The 18,833-nt window shown below is 37.0% G+C and overlaps 1 protein-coding gene across 2 annotated transcripts in view; it reads right to left on the reverse strand.

Annotated features, from left to right (window-relative positions):
• Window positions 1-18,833, reverse strand: part of STARD13 (StAR related lipid transfer domain containing 13) — a 553,194-nt gene that overhangs the window by 323,107 nt on the left and 211,254 nt on the right. For both annotated transcript variants that reach the window (XM_021929385.2, XM_021929381.2), the window contains exon 3: window positions 14,843-14,876. In XM_021929385.2, the coding sequence (XP_021785077.2) occupies window positions 14,843-14,876 (34 nt within the window). The remainder of the gene's footprint in view (window positions 1-14,842; window positions 14,877-18,833) is intronic.

Consider the following 18,833-nt stretch of genomic DNA (forward strand, 5'->3'; position numbering starts at 1 on the left):
TGTTATACCAAAAAAACAACAAAACAAAAAACCCCAGACTCAGAGCCAGACTACCTAAGTTGAAATTGTGCTCTTTCATTACCCCTTATGAAATTCTGAGCTACTTAACCTCTCTCACCAGTATCTCCATCTAATAAATGAATGATTGCTTCCAGCTGAAATCTTCAGGGAAATTTTTACAGAAGTGGAATTTGGGCTGGTCTCAGAGACAGTGCTTTTCAGGACAGTGCTTTTCAGGATTGTGAGATGAAGACCTTAAAAGGCAGGAGAAACGAACTAGTACTTTTAAAACAACTATTGTGCACCAGGATCTGTGCTAAGCATTCTGCGCACATTATTGCCCTCAGCTTTGTAGTTATGAAGAAACGAATTCTGAAAGTGAGATCACTTAAAGTGACCAAGTAGGGGTTCAATTGCAAGCCTGGGGTCTCCTGTGTCTGGCCTAAGCAACACCTGTGAGAAGGGAAGCTCAGGCAGCTAGTGGAGGAAGCAAGGTAAGGTTCCTCTGGCAGCATCCGGGGGCTGTGAGTGGCAATTAGATTTTTTAGAATCTTTAATGGCCAGACAAATTTTCTGGATTTCATCCTGTGGGTAATGAGGAGCCATGGAATTGCTCATCAAAAAAAGGACATAGCAGTAGTGGTAGGCATGTATTTTTACACGTAGAAGTCCAATTCATCGTGTACCTTATTAGGCAGCTCAACTCTACTTTTAAGAAAACTTGCAATGTTACTCAAAATAGACATAGTCTGTCAAGCTGGCCTTTGGTAAATTTTCCAGCAGAGAAAGTGGTTTGCTTCCACAGTTAACAGATGACTTTAAAAAGTGAATTAAAACTTTCTGTGTCTGAAAGTTTGTTAATTTGAGCTGCTGATTGTTACTGAATGACGGACTGATTTTGATGTGAATGTTGGTGCTAAGACTAGATACCAGAAGACTTTAAATCTAATTGAAACTCTGAGAGGATGAACAAAAATTGTAGTCTCACTCTACACAAGAACTTAGTGAAAAGGGAAGCCATTCAAATGGTGTATATGCATTTATTTCATGGTGCCTTCTTTCACAAGTTGAGGAGGCATCAGGAATGCTTTGCCTCTGCCTCCTATTTGGAAAGAGTTTCTTTCAAAGCCACCAACAAGCATAGTGTCCAGCAAGCATTTGAAGTGCCTAGGAACTGTCAGACCTGGCACGCCGAGGTAGGCACCACATAGTTGAAGGAACAGGTAGCAAATGTGTGCTCAGCCCAATCCCAGGAGGGACCGCAATCTTAAGTCATGCTGCTACATTGGTGCCTTGAAGGGCCAGGGTGCTCTTTCTCTCTAAGCCAATGATTTTCAAGGGAGATGCTATGCTTTCTAGAATGCGTGCATTTGGGAAAAAATGAGGTGGTACATTTTTGTTTATTGTAATGATTGGGATCTTCCATTAGAACTTAGTAGCCACTTGTCATATGCTGACAATCCTGAAAACCAGGACTGGATAGTGAAGACTTGCCCTGCGTTCTACATGATTGCCAGATCTACTGCCACATTAGTTATTATCTGAGCTTCTCTGAGACTAGACCCTTATTCTATTTTACATACAGACAGAAAGCAGCTTTTACATGGTTTTAATATATACTCAATTTTCCAGCAATGACAGTACCATGGAAATGGTGGAAAAACTGTGAAGTTTGCTCATAACTTTGTGAAGAGCTGTTCACCATCACAGGACGTGTCACCAAGGATGATGTCATTCATGGTATTGGGACCACCAGTTTAAGACATCAGAAGTAACCTGCATTTGTAATTACTGTAATTGTTGTTTTTATTGTGTCCAAATATATATACATATATTCTCATTTAGCCATTATTTTAGAAAGTTGACTCTGATAGTCTATGTTTAAACCATTTATTTATTTTTGGGTTATCTAGGCTTTTCAATACTACTTCCATAAACTGTACAATTTCTCTATAGCTTCTTGTAGTAAAGCTTCCTTTTCCTAATCCATCCTTATTTTTCTGTGGCCTGTGGAAGAAAATGATCTCTAATGTCTTTACATATGAGACTAACCGTATGCACTGACATGTGGAATTTCAAGAATGCATATATATTTTTGGTGATGCTTTGTTTCTACCCTGTCCTATTTTATAACATGAAATTAATTATTGACATCATACACAAATAAAGCCCCGCTCATTTGCAAGAATATCAGAGTTTCTCATTTTCTCCACGTTGACAGTGACAACTTGTCTTAGCATCTAATCTTGACTTTAATTAAGGTTATGTTCTTCTGCCTTCTATCACACACAAGTCTGCCTGTTATTACTCATCTGAACCCTGGTTTCATTCTAATTCCACCCTTATCTCCACTCTTTCACTTACCTATAACTCTTCTGCCAAATCACTTCTCATATTCTCACTTTTTTTTAAATCCAAAACTATTCATTATAAGCACTGGGCTATTTCATTATATCTTCTAATGTGGTCAAGCTGAGCATTATAGACTAAATACGTTATCATTTAACTATAAATTATTTATCTTTTATTTATTACACTTGAGACATCATATTGGTTTTTGAAAATATTTGTATTTGCTATCTGTCAATTTCCCTTCAGAAGACTAAATTGAGTGTACTCATTTGTTTTAAAACTCTTTATGAAATATGTGTTGTATTAAGGGGTCACAGTACTCCTATTATTATGACAAAACATTCTTCACATTTTCTATCTGAGACAATGGAATGTGTCTTACTCAAGATTACATATAAAGAGTAAGTTTTGACATTTTAGATAAAGTTAGAACACCTTGGCTTCTCCTTCTATTCTCAGTTTATGAACCTGTATTCACCATTAAAATGCTTTGTCATGCATGGTTTGGGTACTCAGTAAATATAACTTTTAGGTAGAGGTGGTTATGAGAGCTCTGTATAGAACTAATTATTATCAATAATAACAATGCAAGTAATAGTTATTATGTATTGATCATGTGCAGGCATCAAAATTAAAAGTTTCCATTTATTATTATCTCATTTAACACTAATAATTATTATGCCCAATAGGTATGTTTTTATCCATATTAATAGATGAGGCAAATGAGACTTACACAGACAGGTGCCTTGCTTTTAATCACAAGGCTAATTAAGTGACAGGGACCTAGACTCAAACTCAGGCCTATCTATCCCAAATGCCCATATTTTCTGCCTCCAAAAAGAGTGTTAATCAGTTTTGTATTAACAAATAAAAAACATAAAAATAATATTTTGGATTACAGAGGATGGTAGGAGTGCTTTCAATAAACCCATTAAGGAAACCAATAATCCCTGCAAATATTTTAAGTCAAGAGGACTTGACTTAAATAAGTCAAAGGATTTAAGGAGGGAAAGATAACATAACCCACACTGGTGGCACGCCAGTTTTCATGAGCCATGCCACAAAGATATTGCCTTGTTTTCTACTTGAAATTAATTCACCCAATACTGTTTTTCACAAGGGTCAAATCAAACAACAACTTGTGCTGTTCAAAATGGTAGCCAGTAGTTATACATAGGTATTGAGCATTAGAAATGTGGCTAGTCTGTAACATAAAAATAGACACATAGACCAATGGAACAGAACAGAGAACTCAGACATAAATCCATACATTTATAGCCAACTCTGCTTTGACAAAGGCACTAGGAACATACAATGGGGAAAAAGAGCCTCTTCAATGAATGGTTCTGGGAAAACTGGATATACACATACAGAAGAATAAAACTAGACTGTTATCTATCATTATATACACAGAATGACTTAATATGGATTAAAGACTTATATGTAAGACCCCAAAACAACAAAACCACTAAATGAAAACACAGGGAAAATCTTCATGTCATTGGTCTATGCAAGGATTTTTTTGATAAAACCTCAAAAGTGTGGGCAACAAAACAAATATAGAAATTAGATTACACCAAACTAAAAAGTTTGTGCACAGTAGAGGAAACCGCAGAGCAAAAAGACAACACGCAGAATTAGAGAATACATTGGCAAACTATGCATCTGATAAGATGTTAATGTTAAAAATATAAAAGGAACTCAAAAAACTCAACAACAATGAAAACCCCGATTAAAAAATGGACGAAAGACGTGAACAGATATTTCTCAAAAGAAGACATACAAATGGCCGACAGACATGTGAAAAAATGCTTAACATTGCTAACCATTAGAGAGGTGAAAATAAAAAACGCAAGAAGAGATCATCTCATCCCAATTAAAATGTCTTTTATCAAAAACACAGCAACACATCAGTTGAAAAGCTTCTGCACAGCAAAGGATACAATTAACAAAGTGAAGACACAATCTGCAGAATGGGAGAAAATATTTGCAAACTATCCCTCTGATAAGGGATTAATAACCAGAATAGATAATTATTAGAAGCTTATTAGGAGCCCAAACAACTCTATAGGAAAAAATTGAATAATCTGATCAAAAAATGGGCAAAAGATTTGAATAGACATTTCGCAAAAGGAGACATGTAAACGGCAAGCAGGCATATGAAAAGGTGCTCAACCTCATTGCTCATCAGAGAAATGCAAATCAAAACTACAAAGAGCTATCATCTCACCCGAGTTAAAATGGCTTATATCCAAAAGACAGGCAATAACAAATGCTGGCGTGAATGTGGAGCAAAGAGAACCCTTGTGCACTGCTGATGGGAATGTAAACTAGTACAACAGCTATGGAAAACAGTTTGGAAGTTTCTCAAAAAACTAAAAATTGAGCTACCAGGTGATCCAGCAATCCCACTGCTGGATATAAACCCAAAAGAAAGGAAATCAGTACATCAAAGAGATACACACACTCCTGTGTTTGTCACAGCACTGTTTACAATAGCTAAAATTTGGAATCAACCTAAGTGTCCATCTACAGATGGATGGATAAAGAAAATGTGGTACAGCGCTGGGCGCGGTGGCTCATGCCTATACTTCCAGCACTTTGGGAGGCCGAGGCGGGCGGATCACGAGGTCAGGAGATCAAGACCATCCTGGCTAACACTGTGAAACCCTGTCTCTACTAAAAATACAAAAAATTAGCTGGCCATGGTGGCAGTGAGCCAAGATTGTGCCACTGCACTCCAGCCTGGGTGACAGAGCAAGACTCTGTCTCGAAAAAAAAAAAAGAAAGAAAATGTGGTACATACACACAATGGAGAACTATTCAGTCATAAAAAATAATGAGATCTTGCCATTTGCAGCAACATGGATGGAACGGGAGATCATTATGTTAAGTGAAATAAGCCAGGTACAGAAAGACAAATGTTCCATGTTCTCACTATTTGTGGGATCTAAAACTCAAAACGATTGAACTCGTGGACATAGGCAGTAGAAGGATGGTTACCAGAGGCTGGCAAGGGTAGCAGGGTGCTGGCAGGGGAGGAAATGAGGATGATAAATGGATACAAAAAAATAGGAAGAATGAATGAGCGCTACTATTTGATAGCGCCACAGGGTGTGCCATAATAACTTAACTGTATATTTGTAGTCAATACTAACTTAATTGTACATTTTAAAATGAAAAGTAATTTGATTGTTTGTAACTCAAAGGATAAATTCTTGAGGGGATGGACACCCCATTCTCCATGATGTGCTTATTTCACATTGCATGCCTGTATCAAAATATCTCATGTATCTCATAAATATATACACATACTATGTACCCTGAAAAATTAAAATACGTTTTTAAAAGACAGGCAACAATAACAGATGCTGGCAAGGATGTGGAGAAACTAGAATTTGTGTATAAGGTTGGAAATGTAAGTTAGTACACTATGGGGAACAGCATGGAGGTTCCTCAAAAACCTAAAAATAGAGCTACCATATGATCCATCAATTCCACCACTGGATATATATCCAAAAGAATGGAAATCAATATGTTGACAAGATATCTGCACTCTCATGTTTATTACAGCACTATTCACATAGCCAAAATATGGAATCAACCTAAGTGCCCTTCAATGGATAAATGGATAAAGAAATGTGGCACATATACACAATGGAATATAATTCAGTCATTAAAAAAAATCCTGTCATTTGCAGTAACATAGGTGGAACTGGAGGTCACTTAAACTATTAGTTTAAGTTTTATTAATGAAACTATTAGTTTAAGTGAAAAAACCCAAGCACAGAAAGACAAATATTGAATGTTCTCACTCATGTGGGAGCTAAAAAAGTGGATTTCATGAAGACAGAATAGACTGGTGATTATCAGAGGCCACGAAGGATAGAAGGGAGGTGGAGATGAAAAGAAGTTGATTAGCTGGGTGCAGTGGCTCACGCCTGTAATCCCAGCACTTTGGGAGGCTGAGGTGGGCGAATCACGAGGTCAAGAGATCAAGATCATCCTGGCCAACATGTTGAAACCCCGTCTCTACTAAAAATACAAAAATTAACCAGGCATTGTGGCATGCACCTGTAGTCCCAGCTCCTCGGGAGGCTGAGGCAGGAGAATCGCTTGAACCCAGGAGGCGGAGGATGCAATGAGCTGAGATCATGCCACTGCACTCCAGCCTGGTGACAGAACAAGAATCCATCAAAAAAAAAACAAAAGAAAAGAAAAGAAAAAAAGTTGATTAATGGGTACAAATACAGAGTTAGATAGAAGAAATAAATAAGACCTACTATTCTAGATTAGTAGGGTGGCTATAGTTTACAATAAACTATTCTATATTTCAAAATAGCTAGAAGAGAATAATTTGGATATTTCTAGCATAGAGACAAGACAAATAATTAAGGTCATGGATATTCCAATTATTCTATTTGTTCTTTACAAATTATACTAATGCATTAAATTATCACATGTATATAACACGGAACTGTGTATTATCTATTATGCATCGATAAAACATTGTTTAATAAAAAATGTGGCTAGTCTGAATTAAGATGTGCTGTAAGTGTAAAATACACGCCAGATTTTTAATAATTATTATAAAAAAGAATACAAAATCTCAATAATTTTTATTTCAATTACATGTTAAAATGATATTTTAGAGATACTGGGCTAAATAAAATGTTATTAAAATTATTTTCACCTTTATTAATGAAACTTATGGATAATTTTAAATTACATATTTGGCTCACATTATATTTCTATTAGATGGCATTGTTACGGAATATATGTCTTTGAAAATAACTATGCTTAAAATTAAATCATGGGAAATATTTAATCAATATCAATACCCAATACTAGAGTGCTAGAAAATGTATTTTATTAAAGCTTTGGTCTTAGTTTTTGCCTACCAGTTAATAGATGTGCAAAATTTGACACACCATTTAAAATCTATTAACCTCAGTTTCTGTAAAATCAAGATAATAGTTATATTGCTTACCTCACAGGATTGTCATAAATATAAATAATTATTTCATTCATTCAAAAAATATATCAAAGGTCTAAGAGGTGGTGGGCCAGGGATACTGAGAACATAAGCTGTTGTACCTTCCCCCATGGGGCTTACTATCGAAATTACAGAATGTTACAGGGGCAATGATAGAACTGTTACAAAGTATCCTGTGACTGGCACTCTGCTTAGAGATCAAGGGAAAGTTCAGCAGAGGACTTGGCGTCTGATCCGGCCCCGTGAACCTGAATCAGAGTCAACCAGGTAGAGAAGTCAAGGAACACCTTGTCTTCAAGTCTCTAAGGTATAAAAGAGCAGGATACGCTCAAGGAAAAATAGGGGTGGTTAAGGTATTGGGAAGTAAAGGAGGAGAGGTAGTGCCTTGTCTGCAGTATGGATGGCTCTGGTTAGAAGGTTCTGATGCTGGGAGAGAGAGGAGAAAAGAGGACCCACAGTCACTCACGAGCTTTTGCTGATGGTGTCTATATTCTAATATAGTTTTGGAATCTTTCTTTTCTTCTTAGAGAAAAGATGTTAGGAAAAGTTAGAAATACAAATTAATAGGATTTAATAGAATAGTATTCAATAATTAATTTCTAGAAAAATTATGTGGAGTGATTTTTTTTTAACATCTGTTCAGCTCTTTAGGTTAGACCAGTGCCTTACAAAAGGGTCCACATTCTCAACAGGACAATTGCACGGTTGCCTGGGGGAAGGGACAGCTTCACAAAACAACCTAAGCCTGTAAGAAGTCATTTACATCTACCAGTATTTCCAAAGACTGAATTAGTTGCCAGAGATTAATGTATTTCAAAGTTATCTGTAGCAATACTGCAGTCAGTATGATAGGTGATTTAAAATTTTCTATGGTACTATATTTATTTATATGAAAATCACAATGAAGATAATGGGGTATGAATAGTACTTTCAAGATTATATGCTTGCACATAACATACTTATAAAAGGCATTTTCAGAAGCAAAAATTATGGCTGCTTTTTAATGTTTGTATTTTCTTTAATGCACTTTTTACAGAGATTGCTGTTTCAAGAACAATAAAAATAAACATTAACTAGTCTCAAAACGATTTAGAAGATGTGGGCATACTATAGAATCTAAAAAATGAAATAATGCTTTATTTTCACCATTACATTTATATTACTTAATAAAACAATATGCCATAAATAAAAGTAGAGAGACCCATTTTTTTAAACCTCAAACAGTAAGATAAAACCATGCTATTGAATAGACAATTTTTATTGTTTTCCTTTCAAATCATGGAACAAATGAGAAGATTAAAAGGATATTTTTCAGCAAAAGTCTAGTATTTACAACAAATGGCTTTGAACAACAAAATAAATTGATACTTCCGTGCTTCTGATTGAAGAAATTATTGATGATACTAAGGAAGGATTCTTTTAACAAGATAATATTCTTTCTCTGTTGCCAACAAAGTTCCTACTAAGTATTGTAATTACTTTCTGCTTTTCTGCTTTCTGGTCATAATCTCATTTTTTCAAGGTCCCCCATCCTCTAGAAGAACTGCTCCTATCCCCCGGAAGACCTCAAAAGGGAGAAACCAGGAACTGCTTTGTCTTTAGTTAGAATTTGTTCAAGTCTAGCTTCCTTCAAATACTCTCTAGAAGCAACAGCAGCAACAATCTCATTACATAGGGTTCCAGACGAAAATGTGAATCAGGCAGTTTTAAAACACAAGAAAGAATCACCACGAATCACCTCGCAAGAGTCAACAGTGGGCCAGGGCCACATCCTCCTGTTACGTAACATTCTGCTTTCTATCTGCGTATATGGAGGGGCTGCTTCAGTATGATTACCATATTATGTCTCTGCTAAAACAGAGATCACACCTCTTGTGTTCTTTAGTTTTGTTTTTCAGAGGTTATTCTCTTGTAAACACTGAATATTTACAAGGAACATTCAAAGGAGGATTCATTAACTATAATCATAAAAATAATGTTTCCTTGATTTTAAAAACATGGCCTGTGTCCCTGTCATGCTGACCCTCTGAGTAACAGGAGAAATATCATAGAAAATGGCTGTGTGTTTGCCCCCTCTGTGTATTTCCTTATTCTCTTCCCCTATTTGTGATGAGTTCCTTCAGAGAAGGCACTGTTTTTCTTCTATGCATTCTTTGTAATGAATTGCAGTGCCCACTCAATAAATTTACGAATCCAGTACACACAGTAGTAGAAGTTGGTGGATGGACAAGCAGTAGCACCTTAGTCAATAGTCAGCCCTCCATAATATGCTTTGGAGAGTATTTGTTTAGTGAAAGGTACACAGTCTTAGAAATCAAATAAGAGGCCAGGCACAGTGGTTCACGCCTGCAATCCCAACACTTTAGGAGGCCAGGAGTTCACTTGAGGTCAGGAGTTCAAGACCAGCCTGGCCAACATGGCGAAACCCCATCTCTACTAAAAGTTCAAAAATTATCCAGGCATGGTGGCGTGCACCTGTAATCCCAGCTACTTGGGAGGCTGAGGTAGGAGAATTGCTTGAACCCGGGAGGCGGAGGTTGCAGTGAACCTAGATAACGGCACTGCACTCCAGCCTGGATGATAGAGCAAGACTCCGTCTCAAAAAAAAAAAAAAAAAAGAAAAAGAAAAAGAAAAAGAAAAAGAAATCAAACAGAACCAGATTTAAGTTCCAACTTAAGACAATCATTGAGCAATTTAATTTTGACCCTTACTGTTTTATACACATAAAGTGAGGACAATACTTCCAATGATATAGTGTTGTTTTGAGGACTGATTTAATGAATATACATAAAGAATGTCAATGTCTCATAATGCTTTCTTGGCTCATGAAAGCTCTCAGTCAATACGGATCTGTATTCCTCTAGTATCTTGGACTTAATTCTCTTTAAACTGGGGTATTTGGCAATGTGCAAAGAGGGCCGCAAAGCCACCAGATAAACATGAGATCTTCCTGCTGCATTTACTTTTCTTGGTGGCACTTAACTTTATTATATAAAAATCTATTGTTTAGGGGTTCATTTAGTCAGCAAATGTTTTTCAGCACCTGTTGTATGGCAGCAGTCTATTGGAAGCAAGGGATAAAATAGTGAACAAGACAGGGACCTTCTAGTCTATTGGAAAGGAAGGAAGGAAGGAGGGAGGGAGAAAGGGAAGGAAGGAAGGAAGGAAGGAAGGAAGGAAGGAAGGAAGGAAGGGAGGGAGGGAGGGAGGAAGGAAGGAAACTATAAGTTCTGACAAGTGCTCTGAAGAAACGGAGATTGCAGCCATAGAAACTAGTTGGGGAAGGAGTCAACCTCTTTAGCTAGAGTGAGCAGAGAAGGATTTTTAAAACAGGTGGCATTTAGGCTTTAAGAGAAGGAGACAGCCAAGCTGAGTTAGGGGACAGCAATGCAAAAGTCACCTGAAATCTTAAGGCCAAACATAAATTTCATATTTGTTAGTTGGGCAGCTTCCTTGACTTCCCTGCTACTCAAGGCTCTTCAGCAGATGTTTGGGGCACTTTGCCCAGGAGAAGTCCATGGATTCCACTGTGAGAGGTAGGAATGGTGGATTGAAAACACTCTCCTTTTCCCTATCTGTATTTAAGTTGGCAGCTTGCAAGGGCTATAACTAAGTACTCAGAATAACTTTCAAGGGAATAAGCTGATACATCTCAAATATGGAGGGAAAGATTGTATTTTAACTAGATTTATAAAGCTCCTAAGCTTTATGTGGCACTTGCATCAAGATAGAGATTCCCACTAATTAAAATCAAATAAAACTAAGGTTCTTCTTGGCACACTTTGATGCTTTCTTTTTGCCTCATGTGGTTGTATTACTACAGAATGGTAATTGTCTGTATGTATAGTCATAGGAAATCACAATTTAAAAATCTTACTAAATTACTGTAAATTTCATGAAATAGTTATAAATTTACTTTTTTAAAGGCTATGCTTTCACCGGAAAAATCTAGAGAGAGAATTTAATTTAGTCAAGCTTCTTGAAGGAGGGATAATTTTATCTCACTTTATCTTTGTATTGCTAATGCCTTGCACAGTGCAAGGAACATAGTAATGTTCAACAGATACTTAATTAACTAAATTGAAGTTATAATTTCATATTGGAATTGATAAAGGGTACCAAAAATCTGTTGGGCTCAGATATTTGTCACTACAATTAAATTCTAGTGAAACAGAAGAATAGGTACACTCCATATATTACATGATTTTCTTCATAATAATTGGATTTGGCTAGTACTTTTGATTTCCTACATACTCTATACTTCTAACTCTTGTGAAATTCTGTTCCTGACAGATCCTTCATATTCTTGATAATGTGCCTAACAAAACGCCATAACACAATGAAGCTGAGAAGGCGAGAAGTAATTATAGCTCTTGGAGGAAGGATGAATAGCTATGTCCATGAAGCCTCTTTTGAAACTGTTCTAAGAAGAATTGTCCCTATTGCCCTAATGAAATTACTCAGAGAAAAAAAAAAATGTGATTTCTTCAGATGTGATTTTATTTTCCTTAGGTTTTAAAATTGTTTTCTAAACCAAAGAAATTTTTTTTACAATCTTTAAATGAACAGTATGTTGCACACATAGAATGATACATCAATGTGAGATTCAAATATTCTTGACAGTGAACAACACTGTAATTTGGCTTTAGTCTCCTATTTACACATTTAAAGAAATGATAACACATATAATGAGAAGAGCAATTAAAAAACAAATTAAGTCAACCACCACTACTTGGGTTAATTTTATAGTATGTGTATATTTATGTATATATTTACTCTTCAAAAATAAATTAACTTTTCATTCCATTAAGCAAACTATATTACAATATATAACATTCATTTCTATTGCGAATTTTTATCTAATAAAGACCACAGCATACTAGGCATAAACTGGGAGGAAATATTCCACTGTTGCTGTAGTAGATGTTTCTTTCATCACTAGGCTGAGATCTTTTCGTCCCGGTGGACAGCTTAAACTGCTTAGAAAAGAGTGGCATTCTCTTTTGATCTGTGGTGAAAGCAGTAACGACTGGCCTTTAAACCACCTTATTGTGCCTGTGCTTTTCTGCTGGAATCTCTTTTACTTTGGGTTTCACATTTACCCCGATCAGTGACTGAGACCAGAGGAAAATGTGAATCAGGCAGTTTTAAAACACAAGAAAGAATCACCAGGAATCACCTCGCAAGGGTCAATAGTGGGTCAGGGTGACATCCTCCTGCTACGTCACATTCCACCTTCCATCTTTATATATGGAGGGGCCGCTTCAGTCTGACTACCATATTCTATTTCTGCTAAAATAGAGCAAAGCTCTTGGACACTCCAATTAAGAAGCAATGATGGAAAGTCAAATTAGGAATGAGGGCAGTTGACTTTACGATTTACAAACAGCAGGAAGGAATGAGCATCAAAAGTTTAAATTATTAATAATTTAATTTGAAAGATGAAGTTAAAAAAGGCGGGACTGTAATGAAAAAACACAGACTTATGGACTGTTTTGTATCTACAGGGAAATTGGAATTAGGCTTCTATAATTCTCCTTTGATTTATGTGTTCAGAAAAATTGTTCTCGGATATCCTTCACCAATATTTCCTTCCCCCCGAGTGCTTTCCATAAATATTTATGTGAAAATTGATTTGACTCTCTTCTAGATTTTCTGGCCTGCTTGCCTGTTCAATTTTTTTCCCCTGCCAAAATGAAACACTGAACGACAGAGTGGTTAAACAGCTACATATTCAGGCTGTAGTAGACTGAACTCTCATGCGTGATACCTGAAGACCCACAGGTAAGCTCCACATCCAATCTAGGACTATGATACCACTTCAGAGCCTCCATGGCTGAACTTCCTCACAGAGATTTAATTTGTTAGAAATGTACTTGTCATTTCCACCCAGAAGTTAACTACGGTTGTTTCTTACTTTCTTGATTGTAGCTTTTACATGGTGAAAAAATATTCCTTTGCTATAATAAGTTGAATGTGCTTATGAAATGAAGAAAATAGACCTATCATTCTAGTTATCAAATCTCCAGGGGAAATACTTTGTTTGTCTAAAAGCTGCTCATTAGTGTAAATCCCTTTTTTGGTCATTTCTGGAGTGAAGCACATTCTTTGCTGATGTAAATGCAGTGTCAACTCCTTGAATTCAAGTTGGAATTTCAACAAGAGAGACGAAGCACAGAGATTCTACTTATGTCATAATTTACTATTTGGACACATTCATATGATTTTAAAAGAGGTCTGTGCTTATTTCCCACTTAGCTGCCAGGTGGTTCAGGGTTATATATAGTGAAGTCCCAAATATAAAAGTGGTAATGGACAAAAATTATACACATTTGATGCTACAAGCATTTCTCAGAATGGCTAGAACACATTCTGCCTCGTTGTTTGGTTGGACAGCTGATAGCCCGGCACACTCACTAAAGACATTTTCCTGACAAAATTCTAGCCAGTCATTCTTGCCAGAAGGCCCAGTGTAAAGGCCTCCTTGCAAATCTCCCCAAGAGTTGGAAGAACAGCAGATGACTATATCCCAGAGATCCAATGCTCATCCTAAGCATAAATGAAGCTGAGATCTTGGGTGTCTGAATAATGAACTGAAACTGGTTCTCAACAGATTATAGAAAAGTGAGTATATAAAAATGGAAATAATGCTGGCAACAATGCAGATAAGGGTAGCATCACACTATTGCTTTTAGAGGCATTATTTGACAAGAGACTTCAAAATCGGGCTTTAAAGATGTAAACTCAGAGAAAAGTGTTAGCTTTCAAGTCCAGCAATACACTATCTACAGGATATGAAGAATACACACAGTGGAATCACACAAAGGGCTTTGAAGGGGTTCCTTTCTATGTATAAGTATGTAAATGACCGTATGAAGTGAAGACTGATATGGAGATTTCGGAATGTCGTATCCATAATGACTGTTCAAATGAAAAGTACAACAACAGCTGCTAAAGAGTTGGTAAGATGTGGTGATTCAAGAGTGGTTAGCTGTTAGTTTACATAGTCATTAAAATAAGAAATTCCACAAATAAAGCTGTCAAGTATTCAGATTTATACAGAACATTTCCAAATACAAAAGCTATGCAAATAAATCACTACCCTCATATATGCCTTATTTTCGAGAGGCCTTACCTTCTAAGCAGATGTGTCAGTAAAGGTGCAATCTTTTACTTAATTCCTGCTTAACTTATAAGATACATTTCAAGATAAAGACTGGTTATGCAAAGCAATTTCTTTCTGTGTAAAACCAACCTTACAAAATGGAGATAAACTCGGCAGCATGGCTGCATGAGGACTAGAGAAAACCCAATGAACTTTTCCAATTTTCAAAATGCAGGTCATATTCTGATTTAACATCATACTGTATCCATCAGCTTTGCATCCATGATTCAATGACACTTATGGCATGTTTAAATTTATAGGGATGAAGCAAAGCTCTCCAAACAACTTTTATACATAAACAGGAAAACATTTTCTCAGGGAGACTTACCCGCTCTTTCTTTGGGTCTCTTATCGGAGAGCACCTGTGGAAAAAAAAAAAAAAACAGTATCACTCTTAATATCTCAAAATTATACCACTTTTGTCAAGAATATTGAGTTTGAGACAAAAAATAAGATTGTAAAATTAGAACCAAATGGCCTCCAGAAATGAAAATAAAATACCAACTGAGGCATGAAGATTGAATGATTTTAGGAACCAAACAAATCATCAGGAATCATAAAAGTCATCAAAATACTCATTCATGGGGAAGATGCATTACATTTATTTTTCTCTGACTTAAGTAAAGATTTATACAATACAGGCCTTGTGCAGTGGCTCATGTCTGTAATCCCAGCAATTCGCAGGCCTAGGTGGAAGTTCCAGGCTTAAGCTGAGTTCGAGACCAGACTGGGCAACATAGCGAGACACCCTGCTCTACAAAAAATTTTTAAAATTAGCCGAGCATGGTGGCATGTGCCTGCAGTCGCAGCTACTTGAAAGGCTGAGGTGGGAGGATCTCTTGAGCCTGGGAGACAGAGGTTGCAGTGAACTGTGATTGTGTCACTGCACTCCAGCCTGGGCGACAGAGCGAGGGAAAAAAAAAAAAGATTTACATGATACCATGTGTCTATTTAATAACTGAGAAGAAGACTAAAGTCTAGTTTTTATCCACTGCTCCAGGGCCCTGGTGCCACCAACAGTCTCCTCAGTGCTAAACCCAGGCCCTGCCTCACTGTGTCTCTCAGTGACATCACAGGCCCGGTGATGACTACTCCTCCCTTCCGAAACTTTATCCTTCTAGCCTTCTGAATCCCATGCTGTCCTTGCTGTCTTTTCTACCCCTCTGCTTGTTCCTTATCATTTTCATGGTAGACTCTCCTTTTGTCATATGCTTGTCTTACATGTTGATTTCATTTACTTTAGTTTTATTTTGTTTTGTTAGGGATGGGTCCTGGCCCTTCTTCTCTTCTCACTTTGTAACTGCTTCCAGGGTGATCTCATCTACTTTCCATCCATATTCTGATAACCTTCAGATTTAGATCTCCAACTTAGGGGTCTTTCCTTAAGCTCCAGGAAAACAGAGCAAATTTTTTTTTTTTTTTTTTTAAGATAGAGTCTCACTCTGTCACCCAGGGCCAGGCTGGTCTCGAACTCCTGACCTCAAGTGATCCGCCCACCTCGGCCTCTCAAAGTGCTGGGATTATAGGCATGAGCCACAGTGACTGACCATGAGCAAACTGTTGATTGCACATTTGCATTTGGACATTTCACATCAGATACCTCAAACTCCGTGTCCAAAACTCAACATCCTCTCCTCCCCTCCCACCTCCTCCTCCACCTCCTTGTCCACACACACATACAGATCCCCTTTCTGTGTTCCCTCTGTCTTGGTGAATAGTGTTTCCATCTACCTGTTTGTTCAAATCAGAAACTCAAAGATCACCCTTGACTCCTTCCTGTCCTCACTGAATCCTGCTGAAGCCTACTTCCAAATGTTGCTTGAATCCATCTGCTTCTTTTCATCCCTGCTGCCACCTCCTGGGCAACATTCAGGTATTACCTAGAAAACTGCAATAGTTTCTTAACTTCTTAGTCCAATTCTAGTCTTATTTCTCTCCAACCTATTCTCAGCCAGTGTGATTGCTTCAAAAACAATGTGATCACTTCCATCTTCTTAAAATCCTTCAATGATTCGCCATTACTCTAAGAATAAATACAGTTGTGTGGTTAAGATCATATGTTGAGCAATCAGAAAAACAGTTGCTAGCTGTAGACCTTAAAAAAGTGATCACATTTCTCTAAGCCTCATTTCCTCATCAGTAAAATGGGGTTGCTTTGAGGAGTAAGTACAAAAATTCAGGGGATGTCCTGAGCCCCACGTGTAGCAGAGAAAAGGTATACAATACATATTGGTTGATTATGCTGAAGGAAATTCTGAAAAACAGATGCTTATGTTTATTAACTTTTCCAAAGTATCAGGGAAACAGTACTCTACAAGGGTCAGTCAGGAAAGAGGCAAAATGATGACGCAGTTCAAGCTTTGTCCTTGATACGGCAGTTCCTTCCCATCCCACTGTTTGTGTCTCTCCCTATATTCTATGCCTGTGCTTATACTTGCCCCAGGAAAAAGCAAATCCACAAAAGAGTTGATGAGTGACAATAAGATCCACTTTTCCCAAGGATATTCACATATTAAAGGGACATCATTTGACAATAAACACCAATAAATGAACCTGTAATGGTGCAACTTCAGACATCTGTGCCACACAGAAGGGAAAAGATCCCTCCATATTTTTAAACTAGTATCAGTGGTTCTGACTTGGTCTGGAAGCAAATATATTTAATGACTATTTGACCTGGAATGAGAAATAAACTTAGAAAGTAGAGTAGGTTGTATTACTTGAACACAATAAAATATTAAGCATTATTTTCTAAATACAATAATGTTCTGACAATCATATAAATTAGAAATAACCCAGTAGAATTCTTCCAGTTCAACCTTTTAAAAATTCTCACTTACGAGCTAAGAGCAATTGCTGCCGAAAAATTTAAGCCTCAGGGCTTGAAAAGGAAACAAAACACAGAAGTATGCTTTCTCAACCACATCTTGAGATGGAGTGCTAACAGAGCTACTCATACATTAATAATAATAATAAAAAATAATCCTTGGCACAAGAACGGAAAGTCAGATTACTTGATTCCAAAATAAATCAACGCAACCCAACTGAAATAGGAATTCCAGAGAGAATATTTGACAAAAGTATGGCCAAGCATTATTTTGTCCTACATGTAGACTATTTAAAAGGTACACAGAGTGTGAATTTGATAAACATGTATATGTGTACAGAATATGAACATCTATCTCAAGGGTGAGGTATCATGATGACCAAAAAGGAGAAACTAATGATCTGAAATTAAAGCGACAAAAGTTAGTGTTTTGAAAAATGAAAAATACTTGAAAAATAGTACTGAAGTTCAAAGATGTTAGAGATATTTAAAAATGAGCCCCTCATGTATCTACCATTTTAGTAGTACATAAAACATCACAAGCAGAGACATAGGGGCCCTCATTTCCCAGGAAAATTGATGAGGCAAAAAATAAATACATAACACCCATTTTCTGTAATACGTTAATTGTAAAACATTCATAAATATAATGGTGAACATATTCTTCTTTCTGGATTATATAGCAATATTTTAACATAATATTTTTCATTTAAAATCACAGGATGCCAGGGGCTAGGGGAAGAAGGAATAGGGAGTTATTGATTAATTGGTACAGGGTTCAGTTTTACAAGATGAAGAGTTCTGGAGATGGACAGTGGTGATGGTTGCATAGCAATCTGAATGTTCTTAATACCACTGAACTGTACACTTAAAAATGGTTAGGATGATAAATTTTATGTTACGTGAATTCATAACAATTAATAAAAAGGTTCCCCCGCCCAAAAAAATACACTAGAAGCACACACTCTATTGGAACCCAGTATGTTGAACCTCCTGCTGCTTTCTACTTCAAACCCCTCTGTTTGGAAATCCAAATAGAAACTCTTTAGAACTTAGCAATATAACACATTAAGAGGATATCTCAGCCGTGTGCGGTGGATCACGCATGTAATCCCAGCACTTTCTGAAGCCAAGGCGGGTGGATCACTAGGTCAGGAGTTCAAGACCAGCCTGGCCAACATGATGAAACCCCGTCTCTACTGAAAATACAAAAATTAGCTGGGCATGTGACATGCGCCTGTAATCCCAGATACTTGGGAGGCTGAGGCAGGAGAATCGTTTGAACCAAGGAGGTGGAGGCTGCAGCGAGTCGAGCTGAGATTGTGCCACCGCACTCCAGCCTGGGAGACAGAGCAAGACTCAGTCTCAAAAAAAAAAAAAGGAAAAAAAAAAAAAAGAGGCTATCTCTAAGATCCAAAATGCAACTTATGGATAGACAATTTTAGAAAATTGCTACTATTGGGGGGATAGTTATTCATACTAACCTAATAAT

This window comes from Papio anubis, chromosome 15, assembly GCF_008728515.1.
Source record: "Papio anubis isolate 15944 chromosome 15, Panubis1.0, whole genome shotgun sequence".
Classification (NCBI taxonomy): domain Eukaryota; kingdom Metazoa; phylum Chordata; class Mammalia; order Primates; family Cercopithecidae; genus Papio; species Papio anubis.